We start from the raw sequence: 25,551 nt of genomic DNA, 5'->3' as shown, positions 1-25,551 counted from the left end.
GGAGCATTTGGCTTCTTTGTACAACAGGGTGTCACCCATGAAGCGGATATCCTTGGAAGTGCAGATGCGGGTTATGAATCCTGCAAAGTCTTCGACGATGCGGGAACACATTAACAAGCTACAGGCCCTTCAGCAGGAAGTTCTTCAAGCTGGGAAAGAGATATCGTCCGAAGATATGGCCATCACGTTACTTTCCCACTTGCCTGGTCAGTATTCCGCTTTCTATTCCTCGTTGATCACGAGTGGCAGGCTCAGCACCATTACTTGGGAGGAGCTTGTGCCAATGGTCTTGGACCAGGAGGAACGATTCACGAACCCTCCTCAGGGTGGAGGTTCGGAGGCCTTTACTGGCCAACGGTCGAAAGGCCGTAACTCGGGCAAGGGGAAGGCTTCATCGGAGAAGTCTTCTGAGAAGATGTCCGACGCTGACCGCGAGAAACTAAAGGCAGAGAGGACCTGTAATGATTGTGGCGAGAAAGGCCACTACTGGAGGCAGTGTCCCAAGCGGAAGACCGAGAAGGGTGAAGACTCCTCAGCAATCATGAAGACTCCGGCTTTTGTGCACCTGGAGGTGATGGACAGGCAGGGAGGAGATTGGAGGACTCTCCGCAACGGATACTCGAGAGTGGATTCTTCAGGCAGGGAGGAGATTGGAGGACTCTCCGCAACGGATACTCGAGAGTGGATTCTCGATAGTGGTGCTTCCAGGCACATGACTCCTTCCCGTTCCGGTTTACAGGATCTCTGCAGGTGTTCTGGTCATATTCTTACTGGGGATACGTCCACTATCCCAGTTCACAGTGAGGGCAGGATGGAGATAGTTCCCGATGGCAGAGGGGGGAAGCATTCCTCCCAGGTGTTGTATGTTCCGGCACTTGGTTTTCATCTGTTGTCAGTGCATCAGGTTTGCAAGACTGGCGTACGGGTGGAGTTTGATGAGCATTTTGTTGCTCTCCGGGACAAAGCAACAGGCCAAGTGGTTTGGGAAGGTGGAGTGGAGAATGGAGTCTACAGGCTTTCAGCACTCTCTCTCCCAGGTCCTCAAGATTGTGATGAGTGGCAGTATGGTAATAGCTACTCAGGTGTGGATACGCTGCAGGTGCGCGCTTTCCGAGACCAGATGGTGGATAGCTTGCCAGTAGATGGCAGCAGTTGGCAGGAACTTTCCAGTACTGAGGATGGTAGTTCTTGTGTTCGTGAGTCAGAGGAAGCTGAACAGGTCACTTATGCTCTGATGTCTCGTAGTGTTCGGGACATAGAACTTCCAGTAGTTGAGGATGTTCTTTCCACGGGGACCTTTCGGAAAGCCAGGCAGGTGACACGTGATTACTTGCAGAAGGAGGTGGTTTCTCCAGGCTTTGTGGTTCCGGATTCAGAGGGGGTGGTTGACAGGTTTCAGAAGGCCTTGCGTGGTCTTCAGAAGGTTTCCAGGACTTGCTTGTGCACCGTAACAGGTGTTGATCCTTGTGAGCAGTGTGATGTCTCTGTGACTCAGAAGCTGTATGGTTCATTGATCTGGTTGATGGACACCGGATTGGACGGGAGCTTCCTGATGAGGCAGTTGAGCTCTTGGTTGCAGATGTCTCTTTGGGAGGCAGGATCGCGTTTCCTGTGGTTTCTGCGGCATGCGAAGGATCAGAGACTCTTTTACACAGGAGGGGGATTGTTGGATGGAGTCCGACTCCGCGGTTGGAGTGACTCGGTTTGGGGAGGAGATCCGGACACGAGGGGATCTACTTCAGGCCCAGGAGCAGTTCTACGGAGCAGCAGGAGGAGGTTGCATGGCAGGTTTGGGCTTCCATTGGAGGAACCCATGTTCATCCAGAGGCACTTTGTTCGTGAACAGATCGTTGCTGATGACATCTTGCTGGAGTTCTGTTCGACGGAGTTGCCTACAACAATACGATCCATGCCTCCATGGGAAAGGCCCCGTTTGAGATTATTTATGGCAGAGTGGTATTGCCACCCATCCTTCGTACAAAGGATGAGATTTTTGCAGCTGATGAATATGTTCGTGACTTGGATGTAGCCTTTGCTCAGGTGCGGACAACCATTGCAAGGTCTCAAGATAAGCATAAAATGGCTGTTGACAAGCATAGAAGGGACATGCAAGTCAAAGAAGGTGATTGGGTTTTGCTGAAATTTGAGAAGGCCAGGCTTCGGAAGAGGCCAGGATGAGAAGGATCATATCCTAAGCTTTCTCCTCGCCTATTATGGACCCTTCAAGGTGATTCAAAAGATCAATGAAGTGTCATACAGGCTTGCTTTACCTAGTCATTGGAAGATTCACAACGCATTTCATGTGAGTCTTTTGCGGAAATATGTGGGGCCAGATCTTGACGAGCCTGTCACAGAAGATCCGCCAGAGATTGATGAGGTTGAGGAGATCCTCTAGCCAGAACAGATTGTTTTTCACAAGGAGGGAAAGCTACCTGCAGGAAAGCTTTCCAGGAGATACCTTGTGAAGTTCAAGAATTATTTGCCTATTGATGCAAAGTGGGTAAATGAGGATTATCTTGTTGACTACCCACAGTTGTTGCAAGCATATCTTGAGGCTTTTCAGTTGAAGACAACTCTTTAGAAGCCCGGGGGGATGTCACCAATTGGCCGACCATTTGGTCCATCTCCAGTTTTGTGTCTCATTCACTTGAGGCCAGGCCGGTGTCTCATGTGAAGAGGCCAGTATTTTTGCTTAACATGGACGGGAGCCAGATTGGTGTCACCCGTGTGTTAGGCAGGATGGTGTCATATGGATGGGAGCCAGATTGGTGCCACCCGTGTATGACCTGGACTGTGTTCTATCCATGGGATTGTCACGCCATGGAAGAGCCAGTATTTGTGCCGTGTCTTGCCTATGGGACTATCACTCCATAGGGAGACTCGTGCCTGGAACTGTGTTTTACCTATGGGACTGTCACTCCATAGGAAGACCAGGATTTATGTTTTATGTCGTGCCAATTTTGTGCCCGACAGATATTTTGTACTTGTTCCATGAACGGGAGATATGTCCATGATACTATTTGCACATGCACTCATGTTCTGCATGTTTGAAACTGTTTTCGCATGACTTGTATTCTTGTGTTTGCCTGCTTGACGTGTCACTTACTGAGCGGGGACGCCTGCCAGTGAGTCGTGAAGTTTGCTCTATCTTCTGACGAGTTTTATTGCGTGTGAACAGGTGGTAAGTGTATTGCACTTGTTGGTTTAATAGTTTTATTTCTAACCTTTCATTTTATAAGGTTGTAAGTTCACATTCATTTAAAAGTGGGCACCCACTTGTGGGCCAAAGTGGGGAGGGAAACCCCACACATAGCCCCTTAAGTGTGTGGGGGTGGGTGCATGGTCACCTACCCACACCACCCATGAAGCTGGCCGCCCCCATGCAAACGTGGGGAGCCGGCCAGCTGTGATCGTTTAACTCCCCTCCAACATCTATAAAAAAAGCAACCACCCTTCTGCTCTCCACACACATGATTGTGCGCCTCCATCTCCTCAGGCTGCTCCTCTGCCCATACAGTCGACTGTGCACTTCCTGCCTCTTCAGGCTACGCTTCCTCCACCTCTACAGCTGACGGCTCCACACAGCAGGCGGCTGTGATTTCCTTAGCAGGCTGCTCCTCTTCAAAGGCGGCTGCTCCCTCTAATTCCCAGGCGGTTGAGCCACCCCAGAAACGGCTACAGCCAGGCGGCTACTTCTATACCCTAGGTGGCTATGCTCCTACAACAAGGCAAATTCAGCATCACAGCAGGCAGCTGCAGCCAGGTGATACCTCTCCAAAGGCGGCTGTCCCCTCTGCCCAAAAGGCTGTGCTCCTACAGCCAGGCTGTTCCTCCTCCCGTACAGGCTTCTGTATTCTACAGCTGGCGGCTGCACATGCTCCTCCTCCCGTACAGGCTTCTGTACTTTTCAGCCGGCGGCTGCGCATGCTCCTCCTCCCATTCAGGCGACTGTACCTCTTTTACAGGCGGTTGTGCTCTGCAGCCAGGCAGTTGTCTCCTCTCCTTTGCAGGCGGTTGCACTCCCTTTTCCATAGACGGCTACAAGCGGCTCTGCACCTTCAGGTGGCTACACCTTCTCCACAGGCAGCTACTCCTCATCCTCCTCGACAGGCTGCTGTGTCTTGGTGTCCACCACTAGTAGCTGCACACAGACACCTCGGGTATTGGTCTTCCATTTGCGAGCTACAAGTAAGTGAATTCAGATTTAAGTAAAGAACTTTGTTGTAAATCTGATAAAGGATTCTCTCTACGGCTAACACCCGTTCGGTGCCGGGTAGTCCAAGCTTTTGGAGAACCACAGTCCAAAGGTGCCGAGATCGGGAGAGCCAGGCGTTGGTACGGGAGCGCCTGTTTGTGCATGGTCCTAGAACACCAGTGGGGCGCTCTCTGCGGAGTCCAGTGAAGGCACAGGACCGTAGAGACTGGACCACTCAGGTGGTCGCTCTCCTTCGAACATCTACTTCGAGCCTTTTGTTTGGTACTGTATTCATTTGTACATGGACATCATCTGGTTCATTGAACCCATGGAGCATTGTATTTGTTAAATACTCCCAATAATATATCATATATTGAGGGGGGGGTCGGCCCATTCCGGCCCCAGTGCTAGTGTCCATCTATTTCATTTCAATTTTCAGTTGTTATTAAGTTGTCCATTTCAAATTGTGATATTAAGTTGTGCTATTACGCGTGTGGGTGTCCAACGGAGTCTATTCCCACTTGACGGGATCGGTTTCAGCGTCCCTCACAAGGGATGGCGTTCCGGGGATGGATCCAAGAGGGGACGGTGATACCAGAAAAGATGGTGGAATGGGGACTCAATAGGCAGGCTCACTAGATTTACAAACCCTCAATGAACATGGCATGCTGCACTCCAATCAAACAAACCCAGAACTATACTCAAGAAAAACAGATGCAGTCAGAACCCTCATAATCCAAACTCCTCCTAAACCTGCTATACACAGTTCCATTCCTTTTCCTAGACAAGTAACATGTTTGGCTTTGATAGAACTAGTCAACCCTCCACACATGGTCCACGAATCAAGTACTGTCAAGACTTCATGCAACAGTTTTTCAGAACAAGACTTCCAATAGGAAGAGACATATCATGACACCCTCCACCTCATTCACATTCAAGAGCACGATCAGCCAATTCCCTTAGGCCACTGCTCATCACAAACTCTCACACGTAAACACCTTCTTAAATTCTTCCCCTCCCTGAAGGCCACTCGTAACCCATAGATGCACCCTCTCCAAAAAAACCAGCTCCAGCAACGTTCTGATTCCTGCTTCGCACATATCCCCTCTTCTCCAATTCCTCCTGATCACGTTCGTGCCTTTCTACAGCCAGTATGAATATATCTATACAATCTTCACAGCAAATGCAACTTGCGATTTTCCCCTCTTAACTCATGAAAAATTCCTGCACGTAGTACACAATCCAGCCTCAAGGGCTCACAAACCTGAAACATTGACTGTAGAGAACATCCGTCGATGAGAACACCCGCACACACTTTCCTCATGCACAGCAAGTATCGTTCCAATTCAGTGAATAATCTCACACTTATGTCCCAAAAAACATCGTTCATTCCCCATCTCTTGCTTCTTCCTTCCCGATGAACCGAATCACCCCGTATCAAGAACCCCCTTTACATTTGTCTTGCGCCGCCCAGGAAAAACGTCGATTTCCTGTTTTTTCTTTTTTTAGCCTTTTTCCCCCTTTTTTTGATTCCGGCCTCCTCCCCCACCAAAAGACTCTCGATCATCTACGTGCATGGCCAGGCTGCCACCTTCACCTTCCTGAAGCTCCCTTCAGCCGCCACGTGCATGAATAGCATTTCCCCAGAAGTACGTCGACTCCTCCATACGTAACCATTCACATTTTTTGGAAAAAAAGAAATACATCAGTCTTTTTTTCTTCTTCTTCTTTTTTTTTCCTTTTTAAACCTAGCCTTCATGATGATCATCCCTTCATCACTACCTCGTGTGTATCTACATGTGCCTATCATTAGTGACTACATTAGTGCATTTAATGAACTACACATTTACATGTATCATATTTGCCAAACCAACCCAGGCTGAAGGCATTCATGCCTCAGCTTAGGTTGTATAAAAGGTGGAGTTCTTGTGACACATCTTCATCTAATAGGTCTTCAGGCATTTCATCCTAATCACCAACTTTGATGTCTTTATCTTTGAACCTTCTATTCACTCTTTCCTTGTTTCTCTCCTGAACTCTAGTATAGTGCTCTGCTACTTTCAGCTTATCCAACTGAGCCTCTTGCATATCCAGCAAACGGTGTTCATACATTTGATTTGGTTTTCTTTCTAGCTTCATAAGCATTTTTAAGGTAGGAATTTTCACCTCCAATGGCAGCACCGCCTCCTTCCCATAAATCAAGTGGTAAGAAGAGAATTGAGTACCCTCTTTTACTGCAGTTCTGTAGGCCCAAAGAGCCCCTGGTAATGCCAAATCCCAACTTTTTTCATGTATTCTTATCATCTTCCCAATAATTCCGCTGAGCTCACCATTAAAGTACTCATTCCTTGCATTGCATTGTGGATAATGTGGGGTAGTGTACCTGTGTTTAATCTTAAGCTTCTCACATAGTAGATCCAACAATTCACTTCTGAGTCCTGGTCCATTGTCTGATACTATTTCCAAAGGCATACTATATCTACAGCAGATCTCCTCATAAACAAACTTGCAAACTGTTTTTTTGTTTACAGCCTTCACTGGCTTTGCTTCTGCCCACCTTGAAAGATAATCCACAGCAGTTAAGATGTAAGCATTCCTTCTCCCTGTCATAGGCAAAGGACCTACAGCATCTATCCCCCATTTTTCAAAAATATTGAAAGCAAGAAAAATATTCCTTAGTTCCGGCAAAAGTATCCTCTTACCCATCTCTTGACACTGATGACAGGTCCTGCCAATACCTCACATCCCTCTGTAAGGATGGCCAAATATATCCTTCAGATAAAAATTTTCTGAGCATAGTCTTAAATGCAAAATGCCCACCACATACACCTTCATGATTGAACTCCAAGATGTGCAATATCTCATCCTGCCAAGGCACTCTCCTTAAAATCATGTCACTTCCTTACATATATAACACATCACCAATTAGCCGATATGGCTGGCATGCTTTGACAAACCTGTATTTCTGATGCTTGGGAACTTCAGGGGGAACCTCACCTGTAATTAAAAAACTCTCTTCCTTACATAATCAGCCCCTTCCTCTGTACAGTGGCTCCTTAACTTCTACAGCATCCAATTCCATGTCAATCCCTCCTTGTGCTGCATCATGTGCTTCCTGATTCTGACTCCTTTCTATATGACTCACAGACCATGCTTCAAGCTGACTTAGTAATCTCTTCACTGCATATAACCAAGTCTTCAGGTGTGAGTGCTTTGTCTTCCAGATGCCTAAAATCTGTTTAATAACCAGCAATGCATCACCCTTGATATTCAACCTCTTCACATCCAACCTCTTCACATCCATACTCACGCAATTTTTTAATCCTTCACTCAGAGCACCATACTCAGCCTCACTATTACTAGTTACTTTGAGAGGGAAACCCTTCTTTTTGATCTTTCTTCCATCAGGATCAAAAATCACAATGCCTCCGGTAGCCTGATTTGAGCTCCTTCTATAAGACCCGTCAAACAACATAGTGTGTGCATTCTCCAATGCTTTCTCCTCAATCTTACTGAGTTTCTCTTCCACAGACTTTACTAAAACAGGGCTGTCCTTGTATGTAAGCAAATCAGCCAAAGAAGCTCGGGTAGAACCTTCAACCAAAAGGTAAATGAGTACTCCTGTAACTCAGCTACCCATTTTATCATTCCCTTTGAAAGATTAGAATTGTTTATCAATTCCGGAAGTAAAGTACAGCTTGTCATAACAACAAAAGGATGAGGCAGTAAATAAGACCTCAATCTCCTGCAAGCATACACCAAGCTAGCTAGTACTATCTGAGCATCTGTATAGCTTCTCTCTGCATCATTCTTTAACCTGCTCACATAATACACAGGCCTCATGTAACCTGAATTATTCCCTTGCTGCAGCAAAATGGCTCCAATTGCATGAGAAATCTGGAGTTTTTACACTAGATACACTTCCCAAAAACTCCTTAACAGCCTCAAACACTTCATCACATTCTCTTGACCACTGAAAGGACACCTTCCTTGTCATCTTTTGTAGAGGATATAGAACCTGAGAAAGCATAGGGATGAATCTGGAAAGGTATTTAGTCTTTTGTAAAAAAGTATGCAGCTGTCTAAGATCTCCAGGAGCAACACCAATGCCTTCACTTTGTCTGGATCCGGCTCTATCCCATTTTCAGAAATGATATGCCCCAGAATCTTGATGCTAGATCTTGCTAGAAAGAATTTCCTTGGGTTCAGCTGTCCTCCACATTCATCAATCCTTCGGAACACTTGGTCAAGCTTTTCACAATGGTCTTTTCTTTGGCTGTACACACAAATATCATCAATGAAAACTTTACAAAACTTATCCAAAAAAGAGGCCAACACCAAATCAATATTCTCCTGATAGTGAGATGATCCATTCTTCAGCCCAAATGGCATTTGTCTGTAACAAAAGCATCCCCACGGAGTCAAAAACGTGGTCTTAAGCTGATCTTTTGGAGCAATGGAAATCTGAAAATACCCTGAGTAACCATCACAAATACTATACATCTCATGCCCTGCTACTCTATCCAAAATATCATCAATATGGGGTAGAGGGTAATGATTACTCTTAGTGACCGCATTCAAAGGTTTGTAGTCCACACAAACCCTCCATTTATTGCCAGTCTTAGGTACTATAACCACAGGACTTGCCCAATCAGAATAATCCACAGAGCATATGATTCCAGCCCTTAGTAATTTCTCCACTTCCTCTTTCAACACCTCTCTCTACTCAGGACCTAACTTCCTCATCTTCTGGAAGATTGGTTTGGCATTCTCCTTAAGGTCAATAGTCAATGGCTTCCCCTTGAATCCTCTAATCTCCTCATATGAAGTAAGAAAGAGATTAGGATACTTTTTTAACATCCTGCAGTATGTCTCCCTTTCCTCCACTCCCAAATTTGAACCAAGTGACTGCTTTGTTAACTCCCACACGGACTCTTCAGGATCTTTGGCCTGTAGAAACCTCTCCATTTGGTCATACCTATCCTCTTCTTCTTTCAGCTCTACTTCTGCTACATTCTTAACCAGCTGCATATCATCCATTCTTATGAAAGCCACATCAGCCTCATCACTTTCAGATGTAGTGCTGCTCTCGGTTTCTTCACTCTGGGCATCACTATCATAGCCATCCTCATCAACATCATGGTTTGAACCAGTAATTTCTGCCCTACTCAGCATATCAAAGCTCATTTTCCTTCCAGAGGAAGTGAATACAGAAATCACTGCCTTCCCCCAATTCTGAATTGCTTTGACCTTCCGCAACCAGGGCCTTCCAAGGATGAGTGGATAAGCTCCAAGTCCAGCAGGCATAACATGACAATCCACTTTGCAATTCACACTGAAGACTTCCACTTGAAGATCAGCAACCATGCCCAAGCACTTAACTTTAGCTTGATTTGCCATACGAATACGAAAAGTTGATGGAGCTGTAATTGACAAGCCAAGCTTCTCAACACACGATTGCGTGATTACACATATTTGTGCCCCACCATCTATGTAGACCTCACCTAATCCAATGCCATTGTGCCACCCTTCTACCACGGGACATACATCAGATTGTTCAGAGATAGAGCATACTTTCCCAACTTCCTTCCGAAGCTCTCTCTTCCTAGGATTTACTGCTCTTCTCCATTCCTTCTTAAGCTTTGGACAAAGACTTATCAGCTGCCCAAAAGTGATATCAGATTTCCTTTTGGCCAAAAGTGATATCAGATTTCCTACCACGACCTGCTGCCCCTGAAAATGAAGGTTCTGAACTAGATGCTCCTCCTGCTCCTGCACCATTCACAACTCGTGCTCTTCCCCTTCCATTTAATAGATTAGGGCTGAGATTCTTCATCATCTCTGACATATCATGAATCTCCTGTTGCATAGTTTCTTCTTTCCTTACTTCCATCCTGGGTTTCTCTATTACTACCGGTGCTATTCCCTCACTGACACACGGTATTCTAGAACCCTCACCACTCAGCTTGCCTAATATAGCCCAAGGCTTGTAAAATTACACATGCGATTAACCCTAACCCCAAGTGTCTAAGCCCCATCCCTTGTGTGCATGTGCATACTAAATCTAAATGAGGAGCTATATGCTTTATGGAGTGCAGATATGGGGACCTTCAGTGGGCCATCACAGCGCAGGCGGGTGGAGAGGTATGGAGAGGCCTTTGGTATCTATGATTGCTAGGCTTATTAGAGCCAAGGCTGTGGTACCTCATGAGATTATTCGAGCAGAGCTGGCGGCTGCCCCTTTGGTGATTGAGGCTCTTACGAGATCAGTCTCCTACATACATGGCTTGTGGGATCTCCCCCGAGACAGATATGCACGCCTCGCCCTGGAGTCCTCCCGACAGTTGGCTTTACAGGGAGACACGGCTTGTTGGTATGGACAGATGACATCTTGGTTCCAGGCACATGGTTTTAGCATGGACAGATTGCCTCCCTTCCAGTATTCTCTGGAGGCACCCTCTCTCACTCTTACACGGACAGAGATTACCAGACTCATCCGTCAAGATTTAGTTCAGCTGGACATTAGGAGGACATGGATACAGCCGACTGAGGAGCTGGGCACGAAGATGGCTTTCTACAGAGAGCATTTTCTTCAGCTCACAGCAGATGGTTTTGTGATCAGACCCAGTTACATGGATGTACACTTGTCTCATGCAGTACGATGTGCTATTGGTCATATTCGTACATCCTCACACCAGCTTGAGATTGAGATTGGCCGATATAGAGGTATACCAGCTGAGGCCAGGATATGCCGAGTATGCCATGGGGAGCCAGAGACAGAGCTGCATTATATATGCCATTGTACTGCATACTATGAGATACGTGGTCGTTTCCACTGTTTATTCAGAGAGGGTTTTGGACCACTTTCCAGAGTCATGGGGTACCAGGACCAGAGGTGTTTGGGATTGTTCTTGCTTGAGCTGCGGAGACATAGAGATAGCCTGCTTAGGCGCACAGAGAGCCAGACTCAGAGGCACATTACAGACTTCTTTAGTCCCGCCATCACTGCGCCAGATGGACCACAGCAGCAGCAGGACATGGATACCGCCCACACCAGGGGTACACTGATTGATCGTGCGATTGAGCTTGGGTGGTCCAGACGCCCACGACTACGGAGGAGGGCATCCCAGCATAGACGGAGGTTGCAGCGGCAGATTCGGATTATTCTTGCGAGGCATGCGAGACACCCAGTCAGGGTGCTGACCACAGAGGATATTGAGGAGATCCGCCAGTGTCCGATGCGGCACATATTATGAGATGGAGGTACCTCCATAGTGTACCTTCCAGTTCCAGTTTCATTTTCTAGGTGCCAGTAGTATCATCTTTATTTTTCATTTTCTGGGGTTTTTTATCCAGACATTGTATCAGATCCACCATGATGTAACTTTTGGTCTCATAGGTCATTATGGCCTTTTGAAGACGTTAATATAACATTTCATTTCATTTCATTTCATTTAGCCACTCTCACTGCATCTTCAAAAGTATCCAGCTCCTTGCATTCAACCTTCACCCTTAAATCAAGCCTCAGGCCAGCTACAAATCTGTCCTTCTTAATCACCCTAGGTGGAACCTCTGTATGAAGGGCAGATTGCCATCTATTCCATAACACAATAAATCTTGACAAATACTCATAAACAGTTTGGTACTCTAGCTGCTGTAAGGCACACAATTGTCTCCACAATGCCTCAGCGTCCCTCACACAAGGAAACCTTTCTAAAAAAGCAGCCCTTACCTCAGCATAATTGGGAGCTCTCCTATCATCTTCTTCTTGAAATTTAGCTGTAAATTCCCGCATCCAGGCACGAGCTTCACCCACCAAACAAAAAGACAGAATCTGCAGCAACACCTCAGGAGCATTCCGATCTTTAATCAACGCTGTTAACTCCAAGGCTTCCATGAACTTTTCTGAGTCCTCATTTGGCAAACCGTAAAAACGAGGGAATTCCTAAGCCATTTCCAGGCCTTGCTTGTCAACACCAAATCAATCCAAGCAAATCTTGTGTCCCCAACAGGATCGCCAAAACTGATGATACCAGAAAAGATGGTGGAATGGGGACTCAATAGGCAGGCTCACTAGATTTACAAACCCTCAATGAACATGGCATGCTGCACTCCAATCAAACAAACCCAGAACTATACTCAAGAAAAACAGATGCAGTCAGAACCCTCATAATCCAAACTCCTTCTAAACCTGCTATACACAGTTCCATTCCTTTTCCTAGACAAGTAACATGTTTGGCTTTGATAGAACTAGTCAACCCTCCACACATGGTCCACGAATCAAGTACTGTCAAGACTTCATGCAACAGTTTTTCAGAACAAGACTTCCAATAGGAAGAGACATATCATGACACCCTCCACCTCATTCACATTCAAGAGCACGATCAGCCAATTCCCTTAGGCCGCTGCTCATCACAAACTCTCACACGTAAACACGTTCTTCAATTCTTCCCCTCCCTGAAGGCCGCTCGTAACCCATAGATGCACCCTCTCCAAAAATACCAGCTCCAGCAACGTTCTGATTCCTACTTCGCACGTATCCCCTCTTCTCCAATTCCTCCTGATCACGTTCGTGCCTTTCTACAGCCAGTATGAATATATCTATACAATCTTCACAGCAAATGCAACTTACGATTTTCCCCTCTTAACTCATGAAAAATTCCTGCACGTAGTACACAATCCAGCCTCAAGGGCTCACAGACCTGAAACATTGATTTTAGAGAACATCCGTCGATGAGAACACCCGCACACACTTTCCTCATGCACAGCAAGTATCGTTCCAATTCAGTGAATAATCTCACACTTATGTCCCAAAAAACATCGTTCATTCCCCATCTCTTGCTTCTTCCTTCCCGACAAACCGAATCACCCCGTATCAAGAACCCCCTTTACACCTGTCTTGCGCCGCCCAGGAAAAACGTCCATTTCCTGTTTTTTCTGTTTTTAGCCTTTTTCCCCCTTTTTTTGATTCCGGCCTCCTCCCCCACCAGAAGACTCTTGATCATCTACGTGCATGGCCAGGCTGCCACCTCCACCTTCCTGAAGCTCCCTTCAGCCGCCACGTGCATGAATAGCATTTCCCCAAAAGTATGTCGACTCCTCCATACGTAACCATTCACATTTTTTGGAAAAAAAGAAATACATCAATCTTTTTTTCTTCTTCTTCTTTTTTTTCCCTTTTTAAACCTAGCCTTCATGATGATCATCCCTTCATGACTACCTCGTGTGTATCTACATGTGCCTATCATTAGTGCATTTAATGAACTACACATTTACATGTATCAACGGTTGTGGGGGGCGGCTGCATGGGAATGCCTGCAAGTTACTGTTTCAACAATGGTCACATTTTTTACCTTTTCTTTTGGGCGTTTGGGAGGGGCTTTTCATGGGCCTTTAGCCTTGGCCCATAGGCCTTGAGCCTTTGAGGCTTTGGGCCTTGGCCTCTCTCTTGCCTCCCTCCCTATAAGAAGACACACACACACACCCCCTCACACTTCAAGCTTTAGCTTCACACACACACACACTCTCTCTCCCTCAAGCGGCAAGCCTCAAGGGCCAAGGTCTCAAGTTTCAAGCTCTCACAGTAATTTTTAAGTGCCGTTCCTACCCCCGTCCCCGTTCCCTACATATGGCCGTCCCCCGTCCCGTCCCCATCCCCGTCCCCCGTTACCGTCCCCCGTCCCTTGTGACTATTGTTGCAAGTGAAGAATGTTCGGGTTGACAAAGGAGGGGAGTTTTCTTCTAATGCTTTTGTGTGGTTTTGTGCAGAGCATGGCATCAAGCACGAGCTGGCCAATACAGGGTCGCCTCCACGGAATGGAGTAGTTGAACGAAAGAACCGGACTGTGGTGGAGATCGCGAGGACGATGTTGGAGCATCGAGACCTTTCTTGCCCACTTTGGTGAGAGGTTGTGGCCACAACTATCCGTCCGTATCCTCAATCGATCTTCGACGACTTCAGTACCTAAGATGACTCCGTTTGAGGCTTATTTTGGCAGGAAACCATGTCTCTCCCATTTCCATGTTTTTGGGAGTGATGCCTATGTTCACATACCAAAGAAGCAGAGGAGGAAGCTTGACTCAAAGTCCCAGAAGCTTGTTTTTGTGGGATATAACTCTCTTTCCAAAGGCTATAGGTTATATGACTCGGAGCGGAATGAGGTTGTTAGCAGAGATGTTGTGTTTGATGAGCATGTTCCAACTTCCACTCGAGGAGCCACCGCTTCTTGGAGAGCCAAATGTGTATGAGGATGAGTCCCAAACTATTATCTAGCCAACCTCAATCAGTTGTAGAGGTTGAGCCCGAGCTTGGAGATGTGCCACGACAGCAGGAGGCTCCGCATTCTATTCGGGTACCAAAGTGGTGGTTGGATACCATTCCAAAGTCAGGTGTGTTGCGGAGTATCTCTTCGAGTGGACCACGGAGGATGGACCTCAAAGATCGCATAGACTTTGTGATAAAAGTCAGTCAAAGGAGCCTTTACAGGTAAACTATGCATTGATGTCTCGTATCATTCGGGACAAAGAGCCTACTTCAGTTAAGGAAGCTCTTTCCCAGGAGACTTGGAGGAAAGCCATGCAATGGAGCTTAAAACCATAGAGAAGAATGGAACTTGGGAGTTGGTACCGAGGTCGTCAAAACGATCAGTCATTGGTGTCAAGTGGGTCTGTATACGTCCGATGGATCCATAGACAAGCACAAGGCCAGACTTGTGGCTAAAGGCTATGCCTAGCGACCTGGCATCGACTATGAGGACACTTTTGAACCGATAGCTAGAATGACCACGATTCGAACAATTCTTGCCCTTGCCTCTTCTCAGCAGTGGCCGGTGTTTCAGATGGATGTGAAATATGCGTTCCTGAATAGTGACTTGCAGAAGGAGATGTATGTTGAGCAACCTCCAGGCTTTGAGGTTATGGGATCAAAAGGTATGGTTTACAGGTTAACAGAAGGCCTTGTATTGTCTTACACAAGCTCCCAGGGCTTGGAACCAGAAGATTGATTGTTTCTTTCTGAGAAAGGGTTTCTAGAGATCAGTTGCAGATTCGAACTTGTATCTCTTTCAAGAATGTGGTATGGTCACATTGATTATCCTCTATGTGGATGATCTTATTCTCCCTAGCAGTCATGTGGAGCACATACCTGTGAAGGCTGCCTTGTCAGAGGAGTTTGAGATGACGTATTTAGGCTTACTTCATTTCTTTTTGGGATTGGAGATATGGCACACCTCGAGGAGGTTCTTTGTTTCTCAGCAACAGAATGTCCATGAGTTGCTAGAGGCCTTTGGGATGGAGAACTACAAGCCTATTTCATCTCTGATGGACCCAAATACCAAACTTACTGTACATGATCCTTGTGAGCAAGTGGAGAACTACAAGCCTATTTCATCTCCGATGGACCCGAATACCAAACTTACTGTACATGATCCTTGTGAGCAGGCTGATGCCTCCTTGTATCGGAAGCTTGTTCATTCATTAATTTAGTTGGTGAACACCAAATTGGACTTGAGTTTTCCAGTGGGGCTGTTATGCAGACACCTTTGAAGACTCATTGGGACGCAGGATTGCGGATCTTGCGGTATCTGCAAGATACGAAGGATCTTGGACTCTTTTATAACACTAGAGGGGGAACGAAGGACCGAGTTAGTCTCTAAGGTTGGAGTGACTCTAATTGGGGAGGAGATCCAAACATGAGGAGATCTACTTCAGGTTACGGCCTTACCCTTGGCTCAAGAGCGATTTCTTGGAGCAGCAAGAGACAACCAACTATTGCCTTGTCTTCTACTAAGGCAGAGTATCGGGCTGCTTGTGATGCTGCTTGCGAGGTGTTGTGGCTGCGGAAGTTACTTGGCGAGATTGGGTTTCCATAGAAGGAACCCACAGTCATCTAGTGCGACAACTAGAGCTGTATAGCTATTGTTTGAAACCCGGCCTTCCATGCCTCAACCAAGCACATAGAGATACAATATCACTTTGTTCGTGAAAAGATTTTGGCTGGTGACATCTTGCTAGTCTTTTGTTCAACAGAGAACAACGTGGCGGACCTCTTCACGAAGCCTCTACCTCAACAGATGCTCCGTCAACACTCCAGCTCACTAGGGTTGGTTCCACATCCAAGAGCTCAGAGGGGGTGTTAGCAGTCATCTCCTGTCTATACCATATTACACTGTAGGGAGTGAGGGCCAGTGTTGTGGGTGTGCCCGTCCATGTGTGAGTTTCTTCATTTTTCCTCATTGTCCATATTTTTCCCAATTTTGCTAGTTGTGGGAGGAGCTCTATTTTTTTTCACTGGTCGACAGTAAGAGTTTGTTGCCAAGAGGTGGCCGACTTGTTTGTCCGATGGACGATTTGCTTCATTTTGCTGGCCGACTCATCATCGACTGGCCGATTGGATGTTATCCCAATCGTGGGCTTTTCTTGGGACTGTCAGCCTGTTTTACACTGGCCGACCAGCAGCCCCAAGTGGTATATATACCACGCTTTCCCCCCACACTCAATTATACCGGATATTGTGTATATATTAGAGTTTATACGGCACTTCTCTCTCCAGCATTTTTGCGTTTCTGTTCTCTCATTCCGACAAGATAATGTATCAAAGTCTTGTGACTTCAAAGCCAACGAGAACAAATCTATTAAGTTTGAGACATATCATGGGGAATATGATGCATCAAAGGCACTTGCTTTTATTGCCCAATTTAATATCGCCTTCAATGTGCTAAGAAGCGTACCTACAAAGTGGCAAACTATGATCTTACTACTGAGTAGAAAGAGCTATATGTGCGAGGGCAAATGCTTTACTTGTGGAAGCACTAAGCATCTCGCAAAAGCATGGATAATGCGAATGCAACAAAGCCCAATGTGCATATGGCTCCCGATGTGCAGGGGAATACATCAAATCATGGCAAAGATAGGGTTGTATGCAAAGCTTGGAAACACCTTAAGGATCAACCCTCTCATGTGGTTCCTGATGTACAGAGGAATACATCACATCATGGCAAAGACAAAGTTGTATGCAAAGCTTGGGGACAACTTAAGAATCAGCCCACTTTATTTATGTCTGACGATTGTGCAACTAAGAACTTTATCTCTACACAAATGGCAGCTACAATGGGTATTGAAGTAGAGGACATGGATCCTCAAGTAGAAGCGACTGCCTTTGTTGGTAAAGAAGTGCAAGTTACACCAATCATTGGCAAGCTATGCATACACATTCAAGACTATTTGAATCATGAAAACTTTCTTGTAGCGCCTTTGAATGGCTGTGATGTATTGCTTAGTAAGCCTTGGCACATGCACATTACAAGACCAACAAGATTAACTTCATGCATGAAGGCTGAGAGCATGTGATTGATGCTAGCGAGGAGGGCAATACTATCCCCATTGTATCTCATGTACAAATTAAGAAAGTAATAAAAAGGATTGCTTCTGCGTACTTGATTTTTGGGGATCATGTTGAAGAAGCTAATGTACATGTAAACGTTCTAAACTTTTGCAAGAAAACAATGATTATTTTGCGCATGAGTTGCCACTCATACGTCCGAAAGATCATCGCATTGATCTTGTGCCAGGTAGTTCACCACCTAATAAGCCAATCTATCATGTGAGTGCAATAGTGCATCCCAAAGAGAGGAGATCATGAAGCAGGTAAATGAGCTTCTTGTGAAGGGTTTGGTTCAGCTGAGCTCTTTGCCATATTGTTCACCCATTCTCTTGGTTCAAAAGAAGGATGCATCATTTCGAATGTGTGGATTATAGAGCTTTAAACAAGCTCACCATCAAGAATCCGCTTCCGATTCAACGCATAGACAATATCTTTGACAAATTGGATGGAACGGCATGTTCTAGCCGAATTGATCTCAAGGGTGGATACCATTAAGCGTGTGTGGTACCCAAGGATGTACATAAGACTACTTTCAGGGCAGCATTTAGGCTTTATGAGTATCTTGTTATGCCTTTTGGTTTTATGAATGCTCTGGCTACATTCAATAGAATGATGAATCAATTTTCCATGGGTATAGGAAATTTACAAGTGTCTTCTTTGATGACATCTAAGTCTTCTCGTAAGACCGAAGAAGAGCATACAACTCATTTGGCCATTAGCATAAACACTTCATAAATGCAAAGAAGCTTAAGTTTTTGTTGTCACAGATACACTATCTTGGACATATTGTGTCCAAATACAGAGTGTGAATGGATCCTGCAAAGATTGACGCAATTCGAAATTGACCCGAATTGAGATCGGTACATGAGATCCATAGTTTTCTTAGGCTATGCTCTTACTACCGCATGTTCATTCGGCCCTTTGCATGGATTGCTTCTCCTTTACATGACTTGACAAAGAAGAAGGCTATATTTAAATGGCTGATGTTGAGAGAGATGCATTCCTCATATTGAAAGATGCAACTGCACATGGTCCAGTGTTCATCATTCTAGATTTGCAAAAGCCATTCAATGTGGAATGTGATATATCTGAAAACTGCATAGGACATAGAGATACATGTACGTGCATGTATCACCTATCAAAGGGTGAAATTTGATATGCAAAAGGTACCACGGTTGCTTCAGCCATTGCCAATTTCCACGCAGCCATGGAAAAATATTACAATGGATTTCATTATGGATTTACCACGGACCCAACAAGGTAATGATGCTATTTGGACAATTGTGAACAAGTTTAGCAAGCAAGCTTACTTCTTGTCAAACAAGAAGACCATCAAAGCTAAGCATATGGTTAAGATATATCTTGCACAAGTGTTCGAACATCATGGAATGCTAAAGTCCATCCTAGGGGATAGAGATGCCAGGACTACAAGTCTCTTTTGGCAGGCCTTGTTTGATAGCATGGGCACCAAATTGGACTTCTTATCAGTTTATCACCCTCTAAGAGATGGGCAAAGTGAGGCTACAACAAATTCAATCGTGTTGGATCTCTTGAAATTACTTGCCGCTTGTGGAATTTGCATACAACAACATGCATGCATCTACAAGAAAGGCCTCGTTGTTGTGCAATTGTCTGATTTTCCGACATCAACATAAGTATCCGAATAGTCTCCAAGGGCTAGCAAAACCCAAAGTTTGTGGTAGCATTGATTGTCTAGAGTAGCCCACTTTATTCCCCAAGTCGGTCCAATGAGAAATGAGGTGAGTTCAACAGTGTTTTCCATGTCAACAATTCCAATGAAGTCGGCATTGGAAGCAAAGCTTGTAGATATGGAGCTATGACTATGGAGGGAGTTGTTTCCTCTGCTTTTCCAATTTGGACGCTCAGATTTATGGAAGTTGCAACGACGTGCTACAGTGACCAAATCAAGATAAGTTTCATGATGATTGGTACATTATGTACTTTGCCATTACAAAGAGCCATCCAACTGAAGGTTGAAAGAACATAAGCGGGGAGTAGATAATCCACGCAAAGCACTGTTCAACCTTGGATAGACACCAGGTTTCTGTTAGAACTATTGCATCTCATATGGAATATTTTGTCTATTGACATTTTATTTATTTGCCCTACCAACTTTGTTGAGTCGAGCAATTCCATTTGGGAGTATATAAGTGACCTCTGCCCACCATTGTAAATCGCCTATTTTCATTGCTAATACAGTCAAGCATTGTTCGTCTATCTTTCTCTCTCTTCTCAGTAGCGCTTCCACTGGTGTCAATTCTGGCATATGATATTAGAGCATACGGTATCCTACCAATCCTTGGTGCAAACAGCTACGAGAAGAAGAGGAAAGGCGAAGAGGTGAAGAGACATGTGAGAGGTGGTCAACCTATGGTGCATGCTTGGCGAGGCGGCTAGGGAGGTCCTTGTGGGGCGGAAACGTGGCCTGTTATCCAACAAAACGCTTGCGTTATTTTTTGGTGTTCTTGCCAAGTGGCTTGAAGGAGGGCACACACGGTGGTGACAAGGGCTGCCAGGTAGAGGAGCAAGGTGGCACAGCTTCAGCGCGCGCAAGCAAGGTCAGCAAGAGCAAGAGCAAGAGCAGCAAGTGTGCAGCCAAGCAAGGAGAGAAAGACGCGCAGCAGAGAGCGTGAAGAGTGTCACAGGCCTCATCCATAGCAGTTCGGCAGCGCTAAGAGTGGCGTGCGTTTTTTTTTTCAAAGAAGCACTACTCTGATTTTTCTTTCGATTGTGAAGGTTCTAAGGAGCATTTAGCACATTTATTTTTTTGAAGCTTTAAAATTTATCTTCAAGAAGAGTGGTCCCACGCAAGAGGCTCCAAGTATGCTTGTATCCTCGGCGAATCAATGTGGCTGAAACCTTCTTCCTTTCAAAATGGCATCACCGTGTATGAACAAGGATGACAAGCTTGATGGAACAAACTTTGCCCATTGGAGATCGACGATGAAGATATGGTTTCAGCAAAAGGGCTTATGGGATATCGTGGATGGCAACGAGACTAGACCCCAACGCCCTGCCGGCAACAACCGATGGACCCGGCTCCAAGATTAAGAATATCTTCAGTCGGTAGTCGACTGGGATATTCATAATTCCAAGGCCTTATCCGCAATTGTGCAGGCACTAACAAAGGAGGTGTCTCCGGCCGTTCAAACGTTGGAAACCGCCCATGCCGTATGGTCCAAGTTGGCGGATCTCTTTAATCGAGATTCAACTATGCGTGCGATCACATTGCTCGGACAATTGTTTAACCTCAAATTCCAAGCTCGCAATTCCATGCAATCATTTTTTATGAAGGCAAAGCTTATCCATGATCAACTTTTCGCTATGAATAGTGCATTGTCCAATACCCAACTAGCTGCCTTGGTTCTTACAAAGTTACCAGCAAAGTATAACAAGGTCTCTAAAGCATTGTAGCTTCAGGTTACAAAGAACACGTTGGACTTTGATGACCTTAGTTCCTTTCTCATAGAAGAAGATACAGTCTTGCTCTCACCTTAGTTCCTTTCTCAGTATAAATCAGCCTTATGCATTAGTAGCTTCACTCACATCATTCATTTGAATCATCATAATTCATGATTAAATTTGAAGTTAATACATACAGCAGATTAGGTGAATCTTCCTCTCTTTGTGTGTATTCAGTTTGTCCATCTCAATACATGCTAAATTGTGTTAACTAGTGCATAATCAGCACGCTTCCGCTTAGCATGTTACAACAATTGAAAAACTTACTTCAAACCTTTGGCTGACACTAAAGTCGCAAATCTTAATCCGGCCAGCACCACTTATCAGGAGATTCTCTGGCTTGATATCTCCGTGTATTATCCTCTACAAATACAGACTGGATTCATGTTATTTGGAGTTAAGAACCCATTTCAATCACAAAGTCTTTTCCAAAGCTCTGAATTATGTGCATATATAAAATGGCATTAATATTTTTTGGCACCTCAAAAAATTGCCACTTACACGACTATGTAAGTACATAAGACCTGTAACTACATCTCTGAAATATGTCTGTGCAGTTTCTTCTCCTATTCCACCAGGAGGACCTGACCCTTCAAACATGCATCTGCCTTCAACATATTCTAAAACTGCCACAGAGAAAAAAAAACCATGCGTAAGTGTTAGCAAGGAACAACTTGTATACTTGACCCATCGAAAACCCTCATACCAGCACATCATTACTCGGAACATAGTTGCATGAAATGGAAACCATCCCACTGAAAAACTAGGAAAGAGAAGCCTCTAAATGCATGCCATTGAATCAAAGAGTTCAAATAAAGTAGCAAAAAACGATTAAAAATCAAGCAGGCAGTCACTTGACAGTTACTCCATTTGAACAAAGAGCATACTCATGTATAGACGGTCACTTTCAGGATCATCGATAACTTCAATAAGTTTCACAATGTTTGGATGATCCAGCTCTCTCATTATCGACACCTGAAAGATCAAGAAAAGTTGTAGGTTTGCAGGTTCAAATGGGACGCACCACTAGCATAGAGTGGTTGAGGCTTCAAGCCTTGCATCTTAACACATGCACCAAACATAGAGTGCACAACTCAACTAGCATAGAGAACACTCAAGGCTTCAAGCCTGCATCATAACGAGCATTAGATCCCATGGGCACTGAAAACCAAAAGTATGCTATCACCTAAGTGCACAGGCATCACTAAAAGAAAATGTAGAACATTACAGGACACAACTTTATTAGGTCTACTTCATCTAGAGAAGATGCATCAGTTATTAGCTTCTAAGATATTTAACTTAAAGTAATACATACACACACACGCGCACACGCACACACACACATTTAACATATAAAGATGGGATATTGTTTTCTTGAAAAAATACCTCTTTGAAGACATCTGTCAAGGCAGTTTCTGATGGGGCAACCTTGATCTTACGAAGGCGAGACTTCTGAACAATCTGTAAGAAAGCAAATATCAATTATCAGTGGTGCCTTTAAAACATTTTCATCTGAAAACAACTTTAGGCCATTCAAGTTACTGCATCCATGTGTTACATAAAGATTTACATACATAAATTCATCCACACATGCATATATGTATGTATATATTCAAGGTAAGGGACCTGTGTACCTTATGCTATCTTTAATTCAAGCATATATGTATTCATACAATCAAGGTAAGGGAGACCTGTGCCTTACGTTATCTTTAGTCAGCCCATCATAATGCAAACATACATACCTCAAGTGATGTGGTGTAATCACCAAGATTGGCATGATAAATCATATACACATCAAAGGGCAGAATATACTGAATAATCATTTCAAGATTACAAACATTGCTGACTTCAAGTCAAAAGGCCACAAAAATTTTGAATTTCAAGGCTCAAAAATACGAATGAGAGCCTAGCATTTGTTGACTACATATGTTCCATACGTGACATTGCTGGCAAAAGAAACATTAAAACAAACCTTGGACTAGCTTGATACTTTAAAAACAAATAATGCTGCACTATACACGTGTGAAATGCTCAGCATATAAATTACTAACCTTCATAGCATACAACATCTCATCAGCAATGTTTCGGCAAAGGGCCTGTTTCACACCCAAACACATGCACTCCAACTGTGTAACTACAACAGTCTCTTGACAAAAGAAAATAAAAATAAAAAATGATGTACTGAGCTTCAATTTCCAACAGAAAAAAAAAAGGAGAAAACAAACAAACTTGAACTTAATTTCTAAAACTAACCACTTTGCTATAGCTTCCAATTCCAATGTTTCCTTCCCTCACATAATTATTAATCATCTTCTTGCCACTACAATCCTGCCATGAGATGGTTGTTAGATTAAAAAGGTTACTCCAACAAAAGGCAATAGCATTTGCAAAACAGATTGTAAGTCAACAAACGCTGCTGAACTTGATACACAACCAACCCATGCTACTCAGCAGAGGCTCATGCAGGCTGCCCATCCAACTCCCTGCCCGATCCCATGGGCAGGGAGAATTCTGTCTCTAGTAACAAAGTTGAGCAGAGCACCATCATTTGCATGCTTACAATGATAATGTTAATATACAGACAAAACAATGAACTGAGTGCATAAATGTAGCTTGACCTGCTACAATGATTAAGCCTAAATCAAACTTGACCTTTTTATATGGCAAGAGCTTGTATGTGTTTATTTGAACAATGTCAAGGACACTTAAAAGTCTTAAAACGTTTTAAGATGTAGAATTGTTAAGAGTAGTAGTGTGGGCAAAAATGTGTCTTAAAATGATAAAACTGTGGACATGCATGGCAACTATGTAAAGTATATATATATACCTAGATGAATCCAGGAACTTGCCCAAATTCACCTTTTAGCAACGTGCATGTTACATACTCATGGTAGTCAACCCACAAGACTATATAACTATCAACTCCCTTATGCATAGTATGGACTAGATACTACGACATCCCCACTAACGTCATCAGTGCCCAATAGTGGGTGTAGAACTCTGTATCAAGATATGCTCACACGTACTCCACACACACACACACACACACACACACATAAGAGCATATATTCACACACAGCCCTTTGTACTGAGTTTCTGTCAAACCTCCAAAGATGGTAGGCAGACTCAGCCATAATGAAGCCTAGCACTAAGGGAAGTAGCAAATAGAAAGAATTAGTACAGCAAATAAGTAGTTGATAGGGCAAATGCACCGCTAAAGATAGAAAGAATGAGCACAATATCAACTGGCCGCAACTCGGACGAAAACTTCACAATGTGAAATCTGCATGTAGGGACATTTACATAAAAGAAATCTTTCAGTAAAATCTTCAAAGACACTAAACATAATGCCATAAAGCAAGGCTCCAACCTCACTCTTTTTTCCAAACTTGGCTTCCTCTGATTGTGAGATGTGTTAGCCTCCCTGTACTAGTAAGTTTCCAGCTGGTTCCTGTTCCTGCCGTCACCTTTGGGGCAGCTAGAGGACCGGCCGGACAGATGCATATGGATTTCCCAAAATTCGTATAAGGGAGAAGTGCAACACCTTTGAACTTGGAGTTAAACATGAAAACCTATATTAATTTCTATCCTTTGGCACGTCCCCCCTATCCCTTCCCGTGGGACATCACCCCCGTTTCTCTTTGTAACACCCCACGTCGCCCAGTTTCTAACCCACCCACCCCCAGTCATGAAGCTGGGATTGGGGTAGGTGGGTGGGTGTGTGTGTGTGTGGTGGGGGGTGGGGGAGGGCCGAGTCCTATGTCACTTGTAAGTAGTGAAGGCGTGTGCTAAGTTTCCTTTGTCTATGCAATTCATCTACTTAAGTTTAATTGTCTTTGATTTAATTGCTTTTGACAGCCCCTCTAATAGCTAATCCTCAATAAGAGTCTCAGCATCTCAGTTCGCCAAATCGATAACAACCATACATACTGTCTAGGGTCTGAAAAAGTGCTTTATAAGTGTCAATGTCTGGTGGATCTTTGAAGTTACTTAAACACAAAACCGAAAATACAAAGAGAAGAGAATTGTGGGCTGATTGATTTGCGTTGATTTCATTCTTTGTGTTCGCAGCAGCCTGGCCCCATAACATCTCTGGCGCTGTACGGATGTACACCCTCAACACTTTCTTCATTGATGCTGCTTTGTGCTATCTCAAAAGGTCATAACTGGACAAGCCTTAATGAAAAGGTTAGACTGATGCCTAAGAACAGACCTGGATAGAAACGCTTATGGCCAGGGTTGTTAGCTAATGATGCTGCTTTGTGCTGTCTCAAAAGGTCATAACTGGGCAAGCCTTAATGAAAAGGTTAGATTGATAACTAAGGATAGACCTGAATAGAGACACTTATGGCCATAATGAGCTAGCCTTAAACTTCACCTAGAATGTATATAAATGGAACATAGGCTCATTAAGGAGGTTTACCTCACATAGAAACCCAGGGGACCAAGACCTTGATCAGGCCTAGGTTTTACTCTATCCATACACTTGGAT

The 25,551-nt window shown here is 44.4% G+C and overlaps 1 protein-coding gene across 2 annotated transcripts in view; it reads right to left on the bottom strand.

Moving 5' to 3' along the window:
• The window catches only part of LOC147618631 (serine/threonine-protein kinase GRIK1-like), a 60,803-nt gene that overhangs the window by 27,718 nt on the left and 7,534 nt on the right, over positions 1-25,551 (bottom strand). For both annotated transcript variants that reach the window (XM_086773665.1, XM_086773666.1), the window contains exons 2-7: positions 23,313-23,387; positions 23,111-23,155; positions 22,446-22,520; positions 21,947-22,034; positions 21,561-21,685; positions 21,327-21,422 (exon numbers count right to left, since the gene is read on the bottom strand). In XM_086773665.1, the coding sequence (XP_086629791.1) occupies positions 21,327-21,422; positions 21,561-21,685; positions 21,947-22,034; positions 22,446-22,520; positions 23,111-23,155; positions 23,313-23,387 (504 nt within the window). The remainder of the gene's footprint in view (positions 1-21,326; positions 21,423-21,560; positions 21,686-21,946; positions 22,035-22,445; positions 22,521-23,110; positions 23,156-23,312; positions 23,388-25,551) is intronic.

The sequence above is a fragment of the Cibotium barometz genome, chromosome 34, assembly GCF_041138505.1.
Source record: "Cibotium barometz isolate CiBa-2024 chromosome 34, ASM4113850v1, whole genome shotgun sequence".
Taxonomy (NCBI): Eukaryota; Viridiplantae; Streptophyta; class Polypodiopsida; order Cyatheales; family Cibotiaceae; genus Cibotium; species Cibotium barometz.
Note: the sequence above shows the minus strand (reverse complement) of the source record. Positions and strands in the feature narration are given on the sequence as shown.